The sequence below is a fragment of the Capricornis sumatraensis genome, chromosome 4 (assembly GCF_032405125.1).
Source record: "Capricornis sumatraensis isolate serow.1 chromosome 4, serow.2, whole genome shotgun sequence".
Classification (NCBI taxonomy): Eukaryota; Metazoa; Chordata; class Mammalia; order Artiodactyla; family Bovidae; genus Capricornis; species Capricornis sumatraensis.
Genome location: NC_091072.1, coordinates 153,458,902 through 153,481,033, shown reverse-complemented (window position 1 = coordinate 153,481,033; position 22,132 = coordinate 153,458,902). Strand labels below are relative to the sequence as shown.

At 52.9% G+C, this 22,132-nt stretch overlaps 2 protein-coding genes across 5 annotated transcripts; one reads left to right on the top strand and one right to left on the bottom strand.

The window, feature by feature from the left end:
* The first annotated feature begins 5,804 nt into the window (after nt 1-5,804).
* Nucleotides 5,805-12,116, top strand: LGALS2 (galectin 2). The gene is made up of 4 exons (XM_068972045.1): nt 5,805-5,962; nt 10,137-10,219; nt 11,513-11,672; nt 11,841-12,116. The coding sequence occupies exons 1-4, from the start codon at nt 5,957-5,959 to the stop codon at nt 11,982-11,984; spliced, it is 393 nt and encodes a 130-aa protein (XP_068828146.1). The 5' UTR covers nt 5,805-5,956; the 3' UTR covers nt 11,985-12,116.
* Nucleotides 12,117-12,591: 475 nt separating this feature from the next.
* On the bottom strand, nt 12,592-20,348 carry CDC42EP1 (CDC42 effector protein 1). 4 transcript variants are annotated; one of them, XM_068970797.1, is made up of 4 exons: nt 20,262-20,314; nt 19,200-19,319; nt 15,160-15,921; nt 12,592-13,823 (listed from the first exon to the last, which is right to left on the bottom strand). In XM_068970797.1, exons 3-4 carry the CDS (start codon nt 15,620-15,622, stop codon nt 13,201-13,203), a joined length of 1,086 nt encoding a protein of 361 aa, XP_068826898.1. In that variant the 5' UTR covers nt 15,623-15,921; nt 19,200-19,319; nt 20,262-20,314; the 3' UTR covers nt 12,592-13,200. The 4 variants fall into 4 exon arrangements, with proteins under 4 accessions (XP_068826898.1, XP_068826896.1, XP_068826895.1 ...); XM_068970795.1 differs by lacking the exon at nt 20,262-20,314 and adding an exon at nt 20,006-20,235; XM_068970794.1 differs by lacking the exon at nt 19,200-19,319 and having other exon boundaries at nt 20,262-20,348.
* Nucleotides 20,349-22,132: the final 1,784 nt, after the last annotated feature.

Sequence of the window (22,132 nt, the reverse complement as noted above, 5' to 3'; positions counted from 1 at the left end):
GTGAAGAAGATATTATTAGTTCCCTTCCACAGATGAAGAAATTGAGGTTTGAAGTGACTTGACGTGGCTCCTCAGCTTGTAGGCGACAGAGCTAGGATGTATCATTGTCCCATTTGACGCCCCAAATTCAGTGCTTCCCATACGTCCACACTTCGTGCACCTTTCCCTATCTGGGAAAGAGGATGCTGGGGAGGAAATGAGCAAGGACGGGGGTGCAGAGAGATATCACTGATGAGCTGACTTGTTTGTTCTCTGGGAGGAGAAGGACAGGAGAGGAGATGAGCAGAGATACCACAGACCTCAGGACCAAAGTCCCCCAACAGCAGGAGGCCGATGGGTGATACTTACTGGAAGCCACCAGCCAAACTCTCCCTTAGGCGCAGCAGACACAGAGGCTCAGGCCCAGACACTCTAGGGGCCCACCAAAATGTTTTACTATCATGTAAAGTCAGAAGAAAAAAGTGAATTTTTAGGTAGATGAAAATATTTTAATATATAACATTGATCCATTTATTCAATGAAGCCGTGAAATTACATCTATGTGTAGTATTTATGTCTGTGCCTATATAGTACAAATATTACACATAGATATAATTCTATTTCATAGCTGCATTGAATAAATAGATCAAGTTATATATTAAAACATGAATTAGAATTATATCTATGTGTAGTATTTATGTCTGTGTATATATAATACAAGGCTTCCTTGGTAGCTCAGTTGGTAAAGAATCTGCCTGCAATGCAGGAGACTCAGATTCAATCCCTGGCTGGGGAAGATCCCCTGGAGAAGGAAATGGCAATGGCAACCCACTCCAGTATTCTTGCCTGGGAAATCCCATGGACAAGGAAACCTGGCGGGCTACAGCCAAAGGGCTGCAAAGAGTTGGACACTACTGAGCAACGAGCACATCCATCATCTATGTTTTCTAATGGAGGAAGGGGCCCGTGAGGGCACCTGCACCTCAGGCTCACAAAAGTCACGATGGGGCCCTGGGAATTTGCAAGGAGAACTTCCTCACAAGCCTGGGGCTCAGACTCGGCCACCAGATGGGGGTGAGCGGCCTCCTTTCCAGCTGACACAGGTGGGGCACCGGGCTCCTGATAAAAACAACAAACATTTTCTGTTAACTATTAACGAAGTGCCAGGCTTTATCTCCCTAATTCTCACCACATTATTGCTCTCATTTTACAGAGGAGGAGACTGAACTCAGGTTAGAACTCAGATTCTAGTGCTGGCTTCAAAATGACATTCGAGAACCCTCCCTGGCCCCAGGAATCTGGGACTTTCTGAAGCTTTCCATTGGGGTGTCATTAATTATTTGCAGTCATTTCCTGTGCCCTAGCTTGTCTCTCTACAAGACTTGGCCTCATTTAAGGCCTGGCTTTATTTTGTACCTTTTTCTACGGAGGCCCTCGCTCCCGTGCATTTGAATCAAGTCCTTTGTGCTTGTGTCTCTTGGGGAGACCCTGTGTGGCGAGCCAAGCCTGTCCTCCTGGGGGCCTTGCTCCTCACTGCAGCCCCTCAGTGCAGCCTGGAGGCTGCTGTACAATTCAGTGCAAGCAAATCAGTGAGGTCCCATCACAAAGTCCTGGGAACTCGCTTCTGTAGCTGCTTTATTCACTTCACATTGTACCATGAGCAGGGAACCACAGCCATCAAGGGTCTCCCAAAAATGTGATTTTTTTTTCAAAAAATGTGATTTTTGATGACTGCATAATAGTTCATTTATATTTTTGTGGCACCATAAACTTAGCCAGTCACACAGTATTGATGTTTCACTTTCCAATTCTTCCCTAATGGTGATGATGACATTTGCTATTCAGTCAATAAACACTTGTTGTTAAGGATGTACTAAGTGCTGAGAACAATTTTCTGATCATCTGGCTTGATTTAAGGGCAACATTTGGAGTAATGAGCAGAACTTCTGAAAACCTATGAGAATTGGTCAAAGTAGTAGGCAGAGGAAAATTTATAGCCTTAAATATATTTATTAATGAGAAATATGTGTGTTCAGTCATGTAACATTTTTTGAAACTCCATGGACTGTAGCCTACCAGGCTCCTTTGTCCTTTGAATTTTCCAGGCGAGGATCCTGGAGTGGGTTGCCATTTCCTACTCCAGGGGATCTTCCTGATACAGGGATCGAACCCATGTCTCTTGTGTCAGCTGCATTGGCAGGTGGCTTCTTTATCACTGTGCCACCTCAGAAGCCCCAGTTAATAAGAAGAAAAGATGCAAAGTCAATGAACTAAACATTTAACTCAGGAAGTTAGAAAAAGAGCAATAAAAATTAGCATAAAAGCAGAAAATAATAAAGGAAAAAAAAATGAGAGCTGGTTCTTTGAAAAGACCAAGGTAGTAGAAGGTCTAGGGACATGTGCAAACCGCAGATTCTTTAGTCGGGAGGCTTTCATGAATATTATTTCTCCCACCAAACTTCTGATAACAATAGCTTGGCAAAGTGTCTTAGCTATCTATTGCGGTGTAACCAATTAACCAAAACCTATGGGCCTAAAGTAAGAAACACATTTCTTATAGCTCTTGGGGCCAGGAAACCAGATAGGATTGAGCTGGGTGCCTTTCGGCTCAGGGTCTCTTACAAGGCTTCAGTCAAGGTGTTGGCAACACCAGCCATCCCAAGGCTCAAAGGGGAGAAGATCCACTGCCAAGTTCACTCACATGGGTATCGGCGGGGCTCAGGTGTGCGTCACTGGTTGGCTGGAGACATCAGTTCCCTGGCACATGTGCTTCTCCATAGGACTGCTGATTACATGGCTCACTTCTCCCAGAGCTAGAGGGGAAAGAGAGAGAGAGTGAGAGAGCACAGCCTTTTTGTAACCTTTCTTTTTGTAAGTAGGCTTTTTGTAACCTAATCTACTAGTATTGTCTTCTAGAATTCTGTATGCTATTAGTTAAAATTGAGTCACTGGGTCCAGCCACAGCCAAGGGTAGCCAATTATACACAAGCATGAATACCAGGAGGAGGGATCACTGGGGGCCAGCAAAGAAGCTGCCACCACACAAAGGTTTTAAGATCATATGCCTCCTGGAAGTCAAATATTCTTTTTGCTAAGTGACTGCCTTGGCAATTATCTGGGGAATGGGTTAGTAGAAAAGGCAAGTTCGGCTACATATTGGTTGTGTGAGGCCTGGGAACCTTTGTTCTCGTCTGAAAAATGGGGTCATAATAAAGATCACCTCCAGAATTTATTGAATTTATTGTGATGAGGGGTGGGTATAAAATACCCTTCAGAAGTTAGGCATTATTAAGAGAACAGTGTTGGAGATTCAAGTGTCTGTGATTGTTTTTCTCTTTCTTATTAGTATTTTAAAAATCTTTCATTGATGTAAAACATACACACAGAAAAAATTCTCCAGGCCAGAATCCTGGAGTGGTAGCCTTTCCCTTCTCCAGGGGATCTTCCCAACCCAGGGATTGAACCCAGGCCTCCCACATTACAGGCAGGTTTTTTTACCAGCTGAACACCAAGAGAAGCCCAAGAATATTTGAGTGGGTAGCTGATTATCCCTTATCCAGTGGATCTTCCTGACCCAAGAATCCAACCTGGGTCTCCTGTATTGGAGGAGGATTCTTCATCAACTGAGCTATCAGAGACACAGAAGAGTGCACAATTCATAAATGTGGTCATGATCCCCTGTGTTTAAGCGTTCTTCTAAACCAAGTGAGCTTTTAAGTTCTTTTTACTTTGTGCACTCTCCAAAACCTTCCACAGTGAGCTAGAATTACTACTCTCGTCATAAAAATGTCACCTCTGCAAGGTGTAGTTTCTGTTGATTAGAGAGTTTCCGTTGATAAAGCACTTGCAAAATCCTTATCTTGCTTGAGTTTTATAATGGCCATGGGAAAAAGATCAAGAAAGGATCACGGATCAATTTCCTTATGGGGAAAATGAGGAAATCACTCTCCTCTGGGGGTGGGGATGGGGGAGGGAGCGGAACTGAAGGCGGTGTTTTCTGTGAGTGCTGGGCAGTGAGCCACCTGTCCGCTCCTGGCACCGAAAGGCCTTCAGCAGGCTGGTCCCCCAGCACCCTACCGAGTGTCCACCGTCAGCTCTAATGGAAAACCCTTCAGCTCGCCAAACCAAGGCTCTAGAAAAATTCTACTTCTGGGAATCCGCCTTAAATAAGTTCTCATGATGCTGCCAAACTTTATGTGCAAATAATTGAATGCAGCAGCATTTTTAATAACAGACACTTAGAATTAATGTAAGTGTTCAGCAGAAGGAAATTAGTTGAATAAATAGTCATTGAAAGGCAGACTATTTCACTGCCACTAAGGTATCATTCTGAAATATAGATTTATGGGCTTTGGAGTTTACCGGATGAAGCAGAATCAACAATTGAGTAAGATAGAGGGGCGTCTATGATACAAATCCACTGAAAACCACATGGAAGGAAATGTGCCAATAAAGTAAGCAGATTCTATCCTGGAGCTGGGATTATGGGTGATTATTTTCTTTCTTTTATTTTTTTAACAGACATTTTAGGTGGTATATTTGCAACATAACTTTTTAATTCATTCATTAATTTTTGGCGGGGGAGCTGTTGTGCTGGGTCTTCACTGGTGCACAGGCTTGTCTCTAGTTGTGACGAGCAGGGGATACTCCCAAGTTGCGGTGCATGGGTTTCTCATCGTCGTGGCTTCTCACTGGCTCTAGGGAGCGGGGGCTTCAGTAGTGGTGGCACATGGGCTCCACAGCACAGGCTCGATAGTTGTGGTGCACAGGCTTAGCTGCTCTGGGACATATGGGATCTTCCCATATCAGGGATCGAACCTGGGTCTCCTGCGTTGGCAGGTAGATTCTTTACCGCTGGGCCACCAGGGAAGCCCTGTTTTTGCTTCTTTCTAAATTAATTGATTAATTATTTAATTTTTTGACTGTGCTAGACCTCTGCTGCTGCACGGGCTCTGCCCCAGCTGCAGCGAGCAGGGGCTGTTCTCCAGTTGCTGTGCAAGGCTTCTCCTTGCAGTGGCTTCTCCTGCTGTGGAACACAGGCTCTAGATGCGTGGGCTTCAGGATCTGTGCCGTGAGGGCCCAGTAGTTGCGGTTCCTGGGTTTTAGAGCGCAGGCTTAACAGTCATGGCCCGCGGGCTTAGTTGCTCAGCAGCCTGTGGGATCTTCCTGGACCAGCGACTGAACCTGCATCTCCTGCTTTGGCAGGCAGATTCTTTACCACGGATCCACCAAGGAAGCCCCTTGCTTTTCTTTTTATTTAATACCTCCCATTGCATATGGTAAGCATATCAGTTATATAAATAGTAGAAGTAAAGAGCAAAGCACTGAAATTCCATTACCCACAGCACACCCCCAGCCCCTTTACTCCCTTCTTTATTTAGTTTGTTGTAGATATTGCTAGGTATTTTCTTTAAATCCACCATGGATTGCTTTTAAAGCTTAGATGTACAAAAAAAATGTTTAACCCCCCCCCAAAACCTTACTTGTACAATCAGAAAAAGCATGGGGTGAGGAGAGAAAACAAAAGATTCTCAAAGTGAATCTGGACATCATAGAAGCATAGAGGTTTTTACAAAGCAAATCTCTCTGTTTGAGGATGAGAAAGTGGGGCTCAGGGTTGTTGGGTGGCCTGCCACACTCACACGGTTTGTGCCAGCTCCTGGCGCCCAGTGCAGCGTTGCTTCCGGGGTCACATCCACTAGGGCTCAGGAAGGAGGTGGGAGGCTGAGCTGGAGAGAGGCCAGGAGGATGCTCTGGGCTGGGCAGGCTGGGCTGGGGCGATGAGCCTTCTGCCTGTTTGTTCTGGGTACCAGGAGGTACGGGTGGAGAGACATCCTGGTAGGAAGGACCAAAGTCCCCATTTATGGCCTGGGGGGAGTTAATGTGTAATATTCTAGGATATCAGCTGGACTGCAAGGTGAGACCCTGAGCCCAGACCTCCAGGAGCAACCCAGAGCTGCTGTCCGGAGCTGCTACCATGTCGGTGAGAATGCCAGCTCCGAATCTTTACCTGAGTGGGGGTGGGGTGGACGCTGGAGAAAAAGCATCGCTGCCGCTCCAGCCTTGGTTTCCTTATCTGTGTAGGGAGGAAGTTGGACAGATCGCCTCCACTGTCCTTTAGCATCAAGGCTCTCTGTTCCCCCCACCACCATTCTGAGTCTGTCTCTTTCCCCCTCCAGCCTGGTTTTCTCATCAGTAATTTATTTGCTTATTTTTTGCCTATCTCTTTCGGCTTGCAGGATCTTATTTCCCCAACCAGGGATCAAACCTGGGCCGTGGAAGCACTGGAGTCCTAACCTCTGAACAGCCAGGGAATTTCCTCTCAATAACATTAATCGTGGCAACAATGATAACTACTAACACCTCCTGAGCTTTAAAAGATGACGAAACTGAGACTGGAAAGTTAACTTGCCCCAGAGCAAAATCTATAAATTGCAGGGAGTCAAGTGGATCTCCTTCAAGGTTTCTCCCCAATTCTCTGATTCCAAACTCTGCTCTGCCTTACCCTGCTGTGTGGCCTTGGAGAAATCACTGCTCCTCTCTGAGCCTGTCTCCTGTATTTGGGGAACTGGGTTACAGACAGCATCTTCTGAGGCTGGTGTGATGCTTTCCTGCGGCTGCCGTAACAAATTTAGTCTCTCTCAGTTTTGGAGGCTTGAGGTCTGAAATCCAGGTGTTGGTGGGAACTTGCTCTCTCTGAAGGCTCTAGGGGAGGGTTCTTTCTTGCCTTCTCCAGCTTCTATTCGTTGCTAGCAATCTGTGGTATTCCTGGGCTTGCAGCTGTCTCCCCCCAACTCCTGCCTCTGCCTTCACACAGCTTCTCTGCGTGTCTGTATTTCTGGGGTCCAAATTTCCTCTTCTTCTAAGGATGTCAGTCATATGGAGTTTGGGGTCCACCCTAAACCACTACGACCTCATCTCAACTTGGTCCTGTTTCCAAATAGGTCCCATTCACAGGCTCCAGGGGGGGCATAGTTTTCTGGGAGAGTCAGCACAGGTAGGATGTGGGAGTGGATGTGACTAGATGGTCCAACGTGGACGGCATGGTGCCCTCCTCACCCTCTGCCTCTCTGGGAGGGCCTTTGTGCCCGACTTCTCCTTCCCCTGATCTCACCCTCCCCTTTCTTTCCTCCTTCTTCAGAGACTTCCTAGTCCAAATCTCTTACACTAAAGAGAGAGGAGGGGGATGTCCCTGGTGGACCAGGGGTTAAGACTCTGCTCTGCCAATGCAGGGGGCACATGTTCAAACCCTGGCCGGGGAACTAAGATCCTACATGCCATGAGGCGAGGTCAAAATATTAAAAAAAAAAAAAGATGGGGGAACCGAGGTCCAGAAAGGGGCACCGTTGGCCCCTAGTCACTCGGTTAGTCACCTGACCACTGACACCTGCCTCCACTCAGCTTTGCATCCCCGTCTCTCTCTGTGCTCCAGACCTTACGGAGGGGGGACAGGTTACTAGGCCTTCCCTCTCTCATGGGGATCCCTGTTTGCCCAGATGGACCCCTGAGCTCGGCCTTCCTCTCACCCCTGCCCTGCAGCAGCTCTGGGGGCTCAGATTCTTCTGTTTGAGCCAGGCAGCCTCCAGGAGCTATGGGGGCAGCGAGGGTGCTTCTCCCCACCTCAGTCTCACCCTGACCATCCCAGGGAGGATACCAGAGACTCCTCATGACGCCTGTTGAGGACTGTGGGTGCTGCAGGGCGCACACCGTGAAGGGCTGCTCGTTGGCAGGACACCCATGCTCCTCTGGGAGGGACGGGATAACCTCTCCAGGGGGGCTGCTCTCTGTCCTTCTAAGATAGGCTGAAGGAGGATTTTAATCCAGTTTGGCTGATGATCCAAGTGTTACATTAAGCACCCATCTGAGGGGTTAGGCCTCTAAGTGCCACTTTCTCAGAGCAGTGAAATGCCACCTACCCTGGAGACATCTGGGCTTCCCTGGTGGCTCAGACGGTAAAGAATCCACCTGTCATACAGGATACCTGGGTTCGATCCCTGGGTTGGGAAGATCCCCTGGAGGAGGAAATGGCAACCCACTCCAGTATCCTTGCCTGGAGAATCCCATGGGCTACAGTTCATGGGATCGCAGAGTCAGACAGGAGTGAGTGACTAACACACAGGGGACATCTGGAGGCATTTTTGGTTGTCACTACTTGGGGAGAGGGTGCTACTGGCATCCGGTGGTTAGAGACCCTGCCCAAGGCTCTACCTCCTACACACACAGGACAATCCCACAACAAAGAATGATTCAGTTGGAAAGTCCAGGGCGCTGAGCCTGGAAAACCCTGCTCTGAAGCATCGTAGGGTCCGACGTGCCATGATGCTCCACCCTCCTGGGCTTGGCGTGGCCTCTTTCATGCCTTCCTTTTATTTATTTTATTTTTGGCCATGGCCTGCGGCAGGCAGAATCTTAGTTCCCCGACCAGGAATGGACACTGTGCCCCTGCATGGAAGCACAGAGTCCTAACCACTGGACCACCAGGGATGTCCCCAGGCCTCCTTTTAAAATGTACTGACTCCAGGAGAGGGCTTCTCTTCTGGCTCAGTCAGTAAAGAATCCATCTGTAATGCAGGAGATGCAAGAAACCCAGGTTTCATCACTGGGTCAGGAAGATCCCCTGGAGAAGGAAATGGCAAGCCACTCCAGTATTCTTGCCTGGAGAATCCCACGGACAGAGGAGCCTGGCAGACTACAGTCCATGGGGTCACAAGAGTCAGACACGACTGAGCGACTAAACCATCACCACCAAGAGAACTGGGCAACCTTACACCCGTGTAGGAACCCAAGGACTGTCTTCCCCCTCGGTGGAAAGGAGGCAGCTGCCAGCGGGGAAGTCCTAATCTACCCCTCACGGACAGTGCCCTTGACTTTCAGCAAAGCACTCCAGTCCCACAACTTGTTTCAAGGCTTCCCAAGTGAGCTCCCTCCAGAAAAAAAAAAGAAGACATCAGTGAACAGAAATCCTATAATATAAACGTGTTCCCCCATTAAGTGCTCTAAGTCCTTTGTGGCTGCTGAGTCCTGTCTGGCCCAGCCTCACACCCTCCAGTCATGGATAACTGGACATTTTCTCAGGCTTGGATCATAAGGTTTGAGAACCCAGCTTCGAGAACCTCCCTTCTAACTAGAGCATAGAAGTCAGGTGCTGCCCAGGTCCTATGGGAAAATAGGAAGCAGAAGGATACCACAGTAGCAATAAGTAAGCCTAATGACCACAGCCCCTCTATTTGCTTTTAGTCGGTGCCAAGTCCCGTTTGAGGGGCTTCACAAATGGGAGGTCTCATCCTCCAAACCAGGGTGAAGAAGGTGCTGTTAACCTCAGGGCATCCGATAGCATCTGTCACAAGGGTGCTTGGGAACTGGGTTTGAATGAATAAATCAAACCAGCCCATTTGACAGATGAGGAGTGTGGGATTTAGAGAGGGACTTTGATGGACATGTTCAGACATGTGACTGATGGAGTTTTACAGATTCTCTGTTTGGGATGGTCCTAGACTTGCCTGTCATACAGTTATTTTCTTTTTAAAAAAAAATGAAAAAAAGATTTGTCTACAATGTGTCTTAATGGCGGTACACGGGATCTTTCTTAGTTTCAGCACATGGAATCTTTTAGCTGGGGGTTTTGAACTCTTAGTTGCAGCATGTGGGATCTAGTTCCCTGACCAGGGATAGAACCTGGGCCCCCTGCATTGGGAATGTGGAGTCTTAGCCACTGGACCACTAGGGAAGTCCTAATACAGTCATTTTACTGACTCCCAAGTTTGTACAAGAAATAAACCTGCCCTTGTTTGTGGGATTTTGCCGAGGGCATTGGGCCTCATCACTTGACCACATTTGGGAACAGTGAGGTTGGCAGGGCTCACTCTGCCCATTTTATAGATGGGCAAACGGAGGTTCCCTCAGCTGGGCCCTATGTCTCCAGGTCCAGCTATTCTTCAGGCTGGGGTGGATGAGAGTAAAGCAAAAAGGGCAAGAGGAGGCTCCAGGAATCTTTGATCTGAGCTCTCTGGCTTTTTCCGTTCCTGGCTCCAAGGCCTCATGTGGAGAGAGGGAGAGGGGGGCCTGGGGCCTGGTTGGGATGGGAGGATGCTGGCGAGTGGGCTTTACCAGCAGAAGAGTGTGATTGATTTGTGTGGAATGTCTCTCTGTTGGCGCAGGGGAAATTTGAGATTGCGAACATGGACATGAAGATGGGGTCAAGCCTGAAGATCAAGGGCAAGATCGCTGACGGGGCTAATGGGTGAGCCAGGGGGAGGGGGCGGCCACAGACCTGGCATGGGCTGGGAAGGTGGGGGCAGGCAAGGCAGCCTTGTGAGATGTTGGGACAGTGGGAGTGACCTCTGCCCAGGGGGCCTTTTGTACGTTCTCGCTCCTCTCGCACGCCTCCCTCGCCCTTGCTGGCTCCATGTGGGCTGCTTTCACATCTGAGGCCAGGTTCGGGGACCTGCAGAATTCACATGGGACGCCATGTGCTCAATTCCTTGGCCCCAACAGACACAGAAGGGGCAAGTGAGAAATCCCTGAGTCTTTGCCCAGGTCTCTGCGAGTCAGATTCCTCTACTGAAGACCCCAACCCCCGGGGACACTACCCTCTTGATCCTGCTGAAGGACCAGGGACTGGCCTTTCACATGCATTAAACCAGGGATAGCTCAGTTGGTAAAGAACCCACCTGTGATGCAGGAGACCAGGGTTCAGTCCCTGGGTCGGGAAGATCCCCTGGAGAAGGAAATGGCAACCCACTCCAGTATTCTTGACCAGGGAGCCTAGCCCTACAGTCCATGAGGTCGCAAAAGTCAGACTTAGCCACTACAACCAGCACAAAACCAGGGGCACCCACTAGGGGGCGCCTAGTGGTCTGGTTTGTATCCTCTCCATTCTCACCTCAGGGGCTACAGGTCAGCGTTAGGCTGTCCTGCGTGCAGGACAAAGGTCAGTATTTCTTGAGACTGACCTCAATCAGTTTTTGATTGGGGAGGGGCAGGCAGAAGCATTGGGTAGGAGCCAAGAGAAAAATCACCTCTTTCTCCTACTTGGGTCCCTCAAGTTTGCTGAGATGTGGGATACCTCTGGCCTGAGTCCTCCCAATGGAGACACCCCGTGACTCAGAATGTCCCACTCTCAGGGACCATGAAGGGCTAACCAAGGCCCCTGTTGTGATCTTTCTAAAAGATCACACAGCTCCTGATGGCAAACTTCTAATGACAGGGACCTCACTACCTTAGGCATACAACTATTTTTGGCCACACTTAATGGGTCTTCAGAAATAGTTAAGAACAGCAGTTTTTCCCAAGGATAGACACCTTCATTTCCTGAAATGTCACTGTTAGTTAACTTGTCAGGAGCCTTAGTCTGTGCTCTAAATGGAATGTGATACTCCAGTGCCAAGTCCGATCAAATTGTCACCTTAAGGCATAAACCTCAATTAACACAACCTTTGGTGATTCTACCAATTTTATGGTCAAGACGCTGCCCCCCAAGCTGTTATACCCAGGGCTGGCCCCTTATCCTCACTTCTTACTCCTTCTCTGGCAGCTTTGTGATTAATTTGGGCCAGGGGACAGATAAACTGAACCTGCATTTCAACCCACGCTTTGGTGAATCCACCATCGTCTGCAACTCACGTGATGGCAACAGCTGGGGGGCGGAGCAACGGGACAATCACATGTGCTTCAGCCCAGGGTCAGAAGTCAAGGTGAGGTCAAAGGGGAAAGGGGCCTGAAAACAGATCTCAAGCGGGGAGCACAGATGGTGGGGGCACCCTGGCCTAGACATGTGCTGGGACTGTTTGAGCCACCAGCCATGGCCCTGGCCCATTTCCAGGGTGCCTCCTGCCTCCCTGATGCCCTCCCTCCCACTGCAGCTCATCGTGACCTTCGAGAACAATGAATTCAAGGTGAAGCTGCCAGACGGGCACCAGTTGACCTTTCCCAACAGGCTGGGCCACAGCCACCTGAGCTACCTGGGTGTGCAGAACTTCCTCGTCTCCTCCTTCAAGCTGGAGTAGGGCAGCACCTCACCAGAGAGCAAGACCCACCCCTGCAAGCAGATCCCTGACCCAGAGCTGCTCTTCATGTGGGATCAGCCACGCACCTACTGTTCCTAATCCTCCGCCCTCATCCCCCAAGGCTCAGAACCAACAAAAGAATCCACCTTTATAGTCTTTCCAACTGTGGTGTTTTCCATTATCTTGATGCTCCTAGCGTCCTCATGATACAGACAAGGAAACTGAGGCTGCCCAGTGGGGGATAAGCTCCGAACACCTCAAAGCCACTGGTCCTGCCTGCTAGTGCCCTTTTGTCACCAGGACAAGTGCCAAGTTGCTCTGTGGGATTACAGTCCCAAGCACCTGGGCCAGGGGCTGTTCCCGGAACTGCAGATAAGGGCTCCCACCTGGGCTTCTTATCTCAGGGCTATTCATTCCAGTCTGGTTACTCATTACCCCCCCGCCTCGGTTCCTCCCCTCACTGGGGGCCCTGGTTGGGGAGAGGGATGTCCTTGGCTTTCCAAGCCCAGTGCTGAAGGTACTCGAGCAGGTGGTGCAGACACGGTCTTCCCAGGTCCTCAAGCATCTCACGGGACACCTTTTATCAAAAAAAGCCTTTTTAATCAGGACCCAGAGGCAGGTCTGGGGTGCACGGGAAGGTGGGACCCTCCCCCTTCTCAGTGAGGTCACACCTGACTTTTCTGAGGCTTCTGGGACATGGGGCTGGTGGTGGGAATGTTGGGGAGGCAGCTGTGGGGGCTCTCAGACAGGCAGGAGGGACCCTGCTGGGGGCAACTCCAGGATGAGCTGGGGCCGAGGGTCTCTTCGGGAGAGGAGACAAAGGCTCTATGTGGTAGGCTCCCCACCCCCACCTAGCAAGGGCAGCTTTCCCAACACAAAGGCTGCACTGTGAGGCTGGGCCCTCCAGCGGGTTGGGGGCCTGGGGTGGAGGGTGGGCCCAGGGAATAGCTACTGTGTCCGGAGGTCCGGAGTGGCAGTGGAGGGAGGCGGGGTGGCCGAGCAGGCCCAGGGGAACACCTGGGTCCTGGAACAAGCCTGGTCTCCCCTGGCCTCCCTCCCATGTCTGTCCAGCAGAGGTGTGGAAGGGCCTGGGGACAACTTGGGTTCTCCCGTCTGTCGCTGGCAAGACCCAGCTGCCAGGGGCTGGGGCTGCATCTGGGCTCCTCGCAGGCAGTGCCCAGAGACTGAACGGGGTTCTCAGCCTGTGCCCAGCCGATCACACCTTGACCTCGTCGTCCTCCTCAGCATCAGCAAACTCGAAGGTGTTGGCCTGCACTGTGCTGGGCACGGGGGTCCTGCTGCCTGCCTGGGATGCCCCCCACTCTTCATCCAGGCTCCCCCAGGAGGCCCGAGCCTGGGACAGCGCCCCCAACACCTCACCCCGAGCATCCACCTCAGTGTAGTGGCGGCGGCTTTGGCTGCCACCCGAGACAGCTCCCCAGTGCCTGCTGGGGCCCTCGTCAGCAGGCGCACGGGGGCCCTCTCCCACTGCACTGGCCCTCGCCTCGGCCACTGGGCCCAACCTGGTGGTTACCCCATTGGGGCAGCGTCCACGAGGTGAGGGGCTTGAGGCAGGGGCCGGGGGGGTTGCAACAGAGGCTGGGGGACTTGCAGCAGGAGCCGGGGCGGGGGTCTCAGCTGCAGAGCCTTCTGAGAGGCTCATGGCCCCCAAGAGCTCAGTGAGGAGAGAGGGCCCAAGGTCAAGGTCCAGGCGGAAGGACAGGAGGGAGTCAGAGCGGCGAAGCTCAGGCTCAGCGGGGAAGGAGCTATCACGGTCTCGGTCACGAGGCTTTTCTGGGCGAGGCAGGCGGGAAATGGTGCAGAACCCGGAGTCCAGGCCTAGAAGAGAAATAGGGACCAGGGTCAGAGCTGGGGGCCCTAACCAGGAACTGGGGAAGGCAGAGCCAGGACCAACACCTGCTTGCTATGTGGCCTTTAGCAAGCCACCCCCCAATCTGACTGCAGCTTCCTCCATCTTTCCAATACAGTGAACCCCATAGTCTCTTGAGTAATCTTCTTGTCAGCCCTGGAAATCGACATAATCCTCATTCCCATTTTCCAGATGAAGAAAGTGAGGCTCAGTTTGGGACAAGGGGAAAGGCTCGCCCAGGGCCAGAGTCTGATGGGCTGGAGCTGAGCCTGGAGCTCAAACCTCCTGACTCTCAGGCCCAACACTGAACTTGAATGACCCCTGGTCCCCTGCCGTGAATCCACAGCACATGTACTGGTTTGTGGGCACAGGATAGAACCAGCAGCCGGTGTGACAACATAGAAGTCAAGACCCAAAGGACAGACAAATGCCCTCTAAATGCCCTCTGTCTCAGACCCTGGCTCCAGGACTACCAGGCCTGAGACATAGTGGTGGGACCATGGACCAGTCCTCAGTGGGATTCTGAGCATCACCCCTGGACAGGGAGTACCAGAGGAAGCCTCTGGTGCTGGGCAAAGCTGCACAGCAGGGAATGGTCACCAGGTGGCAGCATGGGCCCCAGTTCTCAAGTGAGCTGTCCAGAGGCACCTAGGTGACACCCACCCCTCCCCACGCTGGCAGGAAGGGCCTCTGGTGTCTGTCCATGTGAGGGGTTTTCCAAATCTGTCAAGTTACAGGAACCTCTGTTCAAATAACAACAGAGCAACAGCTCCTGTGTCCTGAGCACCTACTGTGTGCGAGATTCTAGGCCACAATTGAATATGTGTTATCATCTCACTGAATCTTAGCAGTGACCCTAAGTGCCCATTATATAGGTCAGGACTTGACTTCACAGAGGTCAATTTGCTCACTGAGAATCAGGCAGAACCAGGATTTGAATCCAGGGCCCTGGCTCTCCACCTCTCCCCTGTATTGTTCTGACACAAGGGAGCTGCTTCCATTGAAGCAGGCAACGGATAGGAGGAGGGTGGTGGGCTGGCTTAGCCGAGGGCCCAGAGAAGGGGAGGCAGCTTAGAGGCAGGCAGAACTCAAACCCCACCTCCTCACCTCTCAACCTCAGTGTTTTGGGGAGTGAACTGGCTCCCACCCTCTGACCCACACTTGCCATTCACGATCTCAGGTTTGGGTCTGACTTCCATGGAGACCAAACTACTGTGGGGAAGAACTCACTTGGAGGGTTGGCTGAACCATCAAACCCGCTGCACCTCAGTCCCTGAAAAATAGGCAGACAGCATAGGCCCTCACCGTAAGCGGAGTGGCCATCTGTGGAGCTGGCAGGGCTGCGGTCAAAGCTGAGCTTGCCCACCACGAGGCTGTCGTAGGCCGCCTGGTTGAGCTGAGGCAGGGAGATGGCATTCTTGATGATGGGGGAGACGGCTGGTGGAGCAGGCGAGGGTGCGGGCGGAGAAGCCATCCTCCGGGGCGGGGCCCCCACTCTCCGCACCAGCTGCAGCTTCTTGGCCAGGAAGCCCCGGGGCGAGCGGTGGGTGCTCCCTGAGCCGCCACCATGGTTGCTGAGGAAGGAGGTGTCACCGAAGACATCCCCACCGCGGCCCACGTGCATGGTGTGGCGGAAATCCCCAAGCGGGGGGCTGATCATGTCCGCGGTCAGCCGCTTCTTCCCCTGTGAGCTGGACACCCAGCCCACGGGTGAGAGCTTGCCCAGGTTCATGGCCGGGGCTCCTCCGGCCCCCTGGGGGCCCGGCATCGGCTCTGGCTGTTCACAGCTGCTGGTCCATGCTCACCGGGGCCTGGGGAGAGTGCTAGGCTAGGTGAAGGGTTCACTTCTCAGCTCCCTCCTTCTTGGTGGGAGGGGGTGGAAGGAAGCTGCCCCTCTGTGCTAAGGTGCTGCCCCCACATGCTGAGGCTGTGGGGGGTCCATGGCTTGTCTGCCCCGAGGCCTGGCTCCCAGTCCCGTGGAAGGAGCTGCAGATGTTCTGGCCAAGGACGTAGATGGCACCAAACGTGCCTCAGACGTGGACAGTCCTCCCGCCCAGGAGTGCAGACCTAAGAGAAAGAAGGTAGTGGAGGGTCTGGAGGCATCTTGGTCCAATAATAACAGCTAAAGAGAATACACGAGGATCATGGAGAAAATGCTGAACAGACCCACAGAGGAGGGCACGTGGCATGATTCCACATCCAGGAAATTTAAGTGCAGGTGAAACAAAATCCCATGACAGAAGAGCCTGGCGGGCTACAGTCCATGGGGTCGGACAGGACTTAGCAACTAACAACAACAACACAAAAAAATTCATGGAGCTGTACTCTTCTTCAACTGTATACTGGTTAAAGCCTATGAACGGTCATTATATGGTCCCCATTGATGAAGCACCTACTGAGTGCCAATGGCTTATGTTCATCACTCATTTAACCTCGACGAGGCACTATAGGCTTCAGAGGAGACACGGAAGCCCAAAGAAATGAAGGGATTTGCCTGAGGCTACACAGTAGGCAATGGTGAAGCGGAGCCTCCAACCCCAGAGCCCTTGAGCCCCAAACTACACTGCCTCCTGCTGGCAGGTGGAGTTAAGTCACCTCCCTTCTTGGTGGGTTAAACTGTCTTCCCCTCACAGAGGCTAGGAGGTGACAGGCAAAGGCTTTATGAACTGCTGTGTAACCAGCAGAACCCTTCGCTTTCTGAATGCTTCCTGGAAAAAGGATCCTGTGGTCAAAAGTGGTTTTTCCAGCTGCTTATTACATGTCTGAGCACATTCAAGGCTCTGAGAAGGCCCGCAGGAAGAACATTATTTTTTTTCAAACTGATGTCAAAGCCTTGTTACCAGGGAACAAGTTTTGGAAAAAGCTCAGCTGGTGCCAAAAGCTGTTCTTTGCCTACTCCCTTCTGTTCTGATCTCTTCCTCACCCTCCTCCCCCATCCCAATCTTCTCTAAGCTTCCCTTGGTTTGACATCACCCCTTCTAGTACCCTAGGAGTATACGCTGGAGGACACCTATGACCCTATGGTCCCATATTTGGTTTTCCGTTGGCCCAGAGAGGCCAAGCTTCTTCAAGGTCACATCAAGAGAATGAGTACAGATTCATTTCAGAGCCTCTGACTCACGTGGCTTTTAGTGGCCTGTGGAGCCCTGTCTTGTCTCTCCAGATCGCAATACACTCTAAGGGTGGGGCCTAGATTTTCCTGCCTCCCTCCCTCCAGCACTAAGCTTGGGCTCTGCACACGGCCAAGTGCCCAATCAGTACCAGGAGTTCTCTGTGATACCTTCATGCCAAAGGTTCACCCTTGCCACCGACCGAGTGAGGGCAGGTAGAGGATTTAGTGGCCTCACAGTGTGACCTTGGGCAAGCCATTTACCTGCCCAGACCTGGGACCCGAGCTGATAAAATTTGATAATGATAGGTTCTTAACATTTAGATCTGAGTGTCAACTTAAAAAAAAATAAAATTGATGCCACCTCCAAGCATAAAAATCTCAATACTGCCCTTCAAATGTTATTTGAAATTCAAAATAGGTTAAATAACAAGATAAAAACAAAGGAGGCAAGAAGACAAAGCTTGCTTTCTTTTCTGACTGCATTCTCTTTCCTTCCCACCATGGGATCCTCCCCCAACCCTGACTCCTCCCCACCCGGGGGGGCGTATCTGAATCATTCCTTTCCCTGGCACCCCCGGCACCAAGATGTCCTCGTGGAATGTTTGCTGAAGTAATGAAGCACTCTGCAGTTGGCCAACCACTGCATGATGTCATCTGATTCTCCAACAGCTCCGAAGCTGGAGGGTTAGCCCATTTTACAGGAAGAGCCAAGGCTTGGAGAAGGAACTTGGCCAGGGTCACGTGGCAGGTACCTCGCCTGGGCCATTTCCTTGCTCTGGGGAAGACTGAATCTGGGAGCAGAGGGGAGGAAACTGGGGGACGGGGAGTGTCATTCTGAAATGTCATGAGGAGAGGTCACTATGTCTGTCATGTGGCCACACCTACTTCTCCCCAGCCCCTCCTTTCTCAGCAAAAGGGGTCCTGGTCCCCACCCCACCACTGTGGCCACTTTGACTTGAGACACCAGCTTCTGCCCAAGTCTTGTGATAAGCCTATGTCTCAAATGCCTCTGGGCATCTCCAGAAGCTCTCCACCCTGCCCACTGTTGTAGGGACAACCATGGCACTTTTCAGCCAAGGACAGGACACTGCTACTGGGGACCTGTTTTCCCATGTGCAAAACAAGGCTGGTCCTCTCCCAGGAGAGTTTTAAGAGTGGAAGGTGCTGTAATTAAACCCTTGGATCCTGAAGCAGGGCTGGGTTCAAAGCCAACATTCTTACACTAATAATGTCTCTCATTCTGGAGAGACAGAAGGAGAGGCTCCAACCTCGATGTAGCCTATTTGGCCCTTGAAGCTGATCATCAGGTATCGCTGGTGGTTAGGTGTGCCCCACCTGGCCCCGGAGTAAGCAGAGCTCTGGCTGTCCAGGTATGTGGCCTCTCTTTGCTCACCAACCCAGAAATACTACCTGCTAATGCTCACAAACACCCATTTTACAGACAGAAAAATTGAGACATGGAAAGGAAACTGACTTGTTCCAGGTTGGAGAGCAAAAAGTGAGGCATAGCCAGGAATCTCCCCAGGATTCTACTGTTGTTGTTAGTTGCTCAGCCTTGTCTGATTCTTTGTGGTCCCATGGACTGTAGTCCACCAGACTCCTTGGTCCATGGGATTTTCCAGGGAAGAAAAATGGAGTGAGTTGTCATTTCCTCCTCCAGGGGCTCTTCCCGAGCTAGGGATCAAACCTGCACCTCCTGGGTCTCCTGTGCTGCAGGTGCATTCTTCACCTGTTGAGCCACTGGGGAAAGTCAGGAGTCTACCAACCTCAGCAGTGAATGCCAGGGGAGTGGGTGAAGGCTCCAGGAGTGCTGAGCAGATGCCCAGCCGCTGAGCACAGCAGGGCAGGCCAGGGAGGCAGGAGACCCAGCCCTGCAGATTCAGTTTACCCTACAGATAGTCAGGCCCGGGTACTTGGGTAGGAGCTTACTCAATAGCAGTGGTGACCACAAGGACAAGGTTTGGGGCCGGAAGTAGGGACCTCGAGGTTAGGAGAGGCCAACAGGGGCCGCTGTGGAAGTGCATGTGGTTGGAGGAGGCCAAGGGCTGTCTGATGGCTGTGGGGGAGGGGGCAGAGGCAAGGGTGAGGCGGGGGTGGGGGTGGCGGCACCCTAGGGCTCACCTGGGAGTCACCCGCAGGCCCCTAGGGGGCACCACCTCTCATCCTGGAAGCCACTCCCTGCTCACAGCACCCCGCCCGCCAGGGTCCAGCTGGGTAGTAACACCATCCTTACCGCTGGACACAGGGACCCTGTCTCCGTTAGGGCTGTTCTAGCCTCCCAGAATAAGGGGTTAACTCCCTGGGGGCTGCCTTTTCAAGCTCTTCAAAGTCCAGCCGCTTCAAGAGGCAGAAACTGAGGCGAAAAAAAGGATAGCACGTTGTCCACAGTGGCAACCGAGACCCTGTTCTCAGGCCGTCAAGGGGGACAGTAGGAGGGAGCACCATGGACCCCAAGTTAAAGCCGAATCAGCCTTTGACGACGAGGCTGATTGGCCTAAGGGCAGGGTCTCCCCAAGTCCTCGGCTCCAGACACTGCGCCGCGTTTTGCGCAGCTGTGGCCTCCGCAGGCCAGCCCTTTGGCCACTCTGGGCCTCAGTTTCCCGATCCAGAAAAGGGGCTTCAAACTTCGAGAGTCTCGCATGGCTTGGCGAGAACAGAACAGTCTCGAGGGCGGTGGGGATGGGAAGTCCCTGAAAGATTTTGGCCAGAAAACATTCCCTCTGGGAGGAACGAGGTTAGAATGTTGGAGGGTCGTCGCTCCGCGGGGAAGGGGTTAGCCGGCTGCTTTGGCCCGAGGGGAACCGGACGGGATGACCTCACCCGCTGCTCGGGCCTGGAATGCGGCGGTTGGGGAGGGGGCAGGGTGCCTGGACCATCTCCCCAGCGGTCCCCCCCACTTCCCGCTCTCCCCGCCGGCCTCGCCAAGGGGCCCGACATTCCGACACATGCCCCCCTCCCCGTTCCTTCCCTTCCTTTCCCAGGGCAGGAAAGAGCGTAGACGGCCTTCGGCTCGCCCCCTCCTCCCGCAACCCGCTTTACCTTCCAATTCTCTGCCGCCCTCTACTCGCCGGGACCAGCGCGAAACCACTCGAAAACTTGGAGCGTCCGGTGCCGCTCCCGCGTCCGGCGATCCCGACCTGTCCCTTGGCACCCGGGCGACTTTGGCAGGCTGGCCCCCTCCCCCGCCCCGGTCCCAGGAACCTAGGGGGTGCCAAGATCTTTCGGCGCCGCGATCCCCCTGCCCGCGTCCACGCCCACCCTGGGCTCGACGACCAGCGGGCCAGCTCGCGGTTACCTTCTCTCCGCGCGCCCCGGGAGCCGGGGGTGAAGGGCGGACGCGGCGGCGGCGGCAGTGCGTCCCCGCGCGCAGCCCTGGCGAGTGGCTGGGCCGGTCTGCGCCGCCCTGGCCGCGGGCTCCGCGGGCTGGCTCCGGGGGCGGGGGCGGGGTGTGGGCGCGCTCCCTCCTCCCGCCTCTCTGCTCCAGGCCGCCGGCGGGGCGGGGCCCCCAGTCCCGGGCACCGATCCGGCCGCCCCGAGCGGCGACTGCGAAAGCTGGAGGGGGCGCCAGGTCAGGCTCTTGTAGGCTGCCCTGGGCAGGGGGAACCGGGAACGTGCGGGTTCCCCGGGAGAGGTGACTCGGGTCCCCAACTCCCAAACCCTCTCCCACCGTCTCCTCGCAGGGCCTTGGGGTGCCTGACCTGACAACTCCGCTTGCTGGGCTCTCCAGCCGCTCCCTGTAGGAGTCTGGGGAACCTGGAAGCCAGATCTCCGAGGCCCTGCACGCCCGACTCCTGCTTAAACCTTAAGTTCTACAAGCTGGGATACCCACTCCCTTTCTCCTAACCCCCCTTTTCTTTTTGCTCCAGTACAGCTCTCCCACCCCCAACCCCCACCCCGCGGTTACCAGAACACAGACATGAGCCACACTGGGGCCAGGCCGCTGGTAGAGTGGTGTGGTGTTGTGGTCAAGGCTGTGGACCCTGGAACCCAACAGCCTGGTTTCCTATCCTGTGCTGGTCGCTGCTTATCCTTTCCATGCCTTGGTTTTCCCAACTGTAAAATGGGATAATAACAGCAGGCATAAAATGTTATGTGGCTAAGTGTTCTCTGCTGTGTCAGCACCTAGCAGACTTGCTGAACAATTAATTACATGAAGTCACATCTCGGATGGGTGGGTTCCCGAAGCTTCATTGAGCACTCCTCAACTCCACCCATGAGGGTCAGGGAATCAGCCAGGCACAGGACTCTGTGCTGTCCTCAAGGAGGGGAGATGGATCTCTGATCCCCAGCTTATGCTGTTTCAACATTCCCTAAGAGTTGGACACAACTTAGAGACTAAACAACAGGAACGATATTCCTCTTGGACCGTGAGCTTCCTGAGGACAAGCGGGAAGATCTTAGTCTGCAGGAGAGGGGCGGGGCTCAGCAAGGTGTCCTGGAAGGGGTGTTACCTGAGTTAAGCTGTAAAGGACACACAGCCAAGGGAAGGGCAGTGGGAATGCACACACACCTGGCAAGAGACAGAACAAGCAAAGGCTTAGAACTAAGGATCCGCAGGCAGGAGGCAGGTGTGGCTGGAGGAGGACGGGCCGTATTTACACACACATGGAAAGAGGAGGTTTTTTGGCTGCACCTCCTTCACGTGCGTGCTCCGTCGCTTCAGTCGTGTCTGACTCTTTGCGACCCCATGACTGTAGTCCACCAGGCTCCTCTGTCCATGGGATTCTCCAGGCAAAAACACTGGAGTGGGTTGCCACTTCCTTCTCCGGGGATCTTTCCAACCCAGGGATGGAGTCTCTTATGCCTCCTGCCTTGGTGAAAGTGAAGTGAAAGTGAAAATCGCTCAGTCCTGTCTGACTCTTTGCAACCCCATGGACTATACAGTCCTTGGAATTCTCCAGGCCATAATACTGGGGATCGAACCCAGATCTCCCACATTGCAGGCAAATTCTTTACCAGCTGAGCCACAAGGGAAGCCCCCTGCCTTGGTAGGTAGATTCTTTACCACGAGCGCCACCTGGGCTCCCAGAATGCACATGCTAGCCACCAAGGGAGGAGGTTATTTCCCCAGCAGGACAGATGGGGAAACTGAGGTTTAGAGAATTCCAGTGCTTGCTGAGGTAACAGTAGGACTGAGAGTCAGACGTGACTTAGCAACTAAACAAC

Excerpts from the sequence above, each read along its gene's own strand:
- LGALS2 (XM_068972045.1), top strand. Across the intron at positions 10,220-11,512 it reads ATCGCTGACGGGGCTAATGG|CTTTGTGATTAATTTGGGCC; the intron begins GTGAGCCAGGGG and ends CTTCTCTGGCAG. Across the intron at positions 11,673-11,840 it reads GCCCAGGGTCAGAAGTCAAG|CTCATCGTGACCTTCGAGAA; the intron begins GTGAGGTCAAAG and ends CTCCCACTGCAG.
- CDC42EP1 (XM_068970794.1), bottom strand. The coding sequence starts at position 15,622 with ATGCCGGGCCCCCAGGGGGCCGGAGGAGCCCCGGCCATGAACCTGGGC. Across the intron at positions 13,824-15,159 it reads AGATGGCCACTCCGCTTACG|GCCTGGACTCCGGGTTCTGC; the intron begins GTGAGGGCCTAT and ends TTTCTCTTCTAG.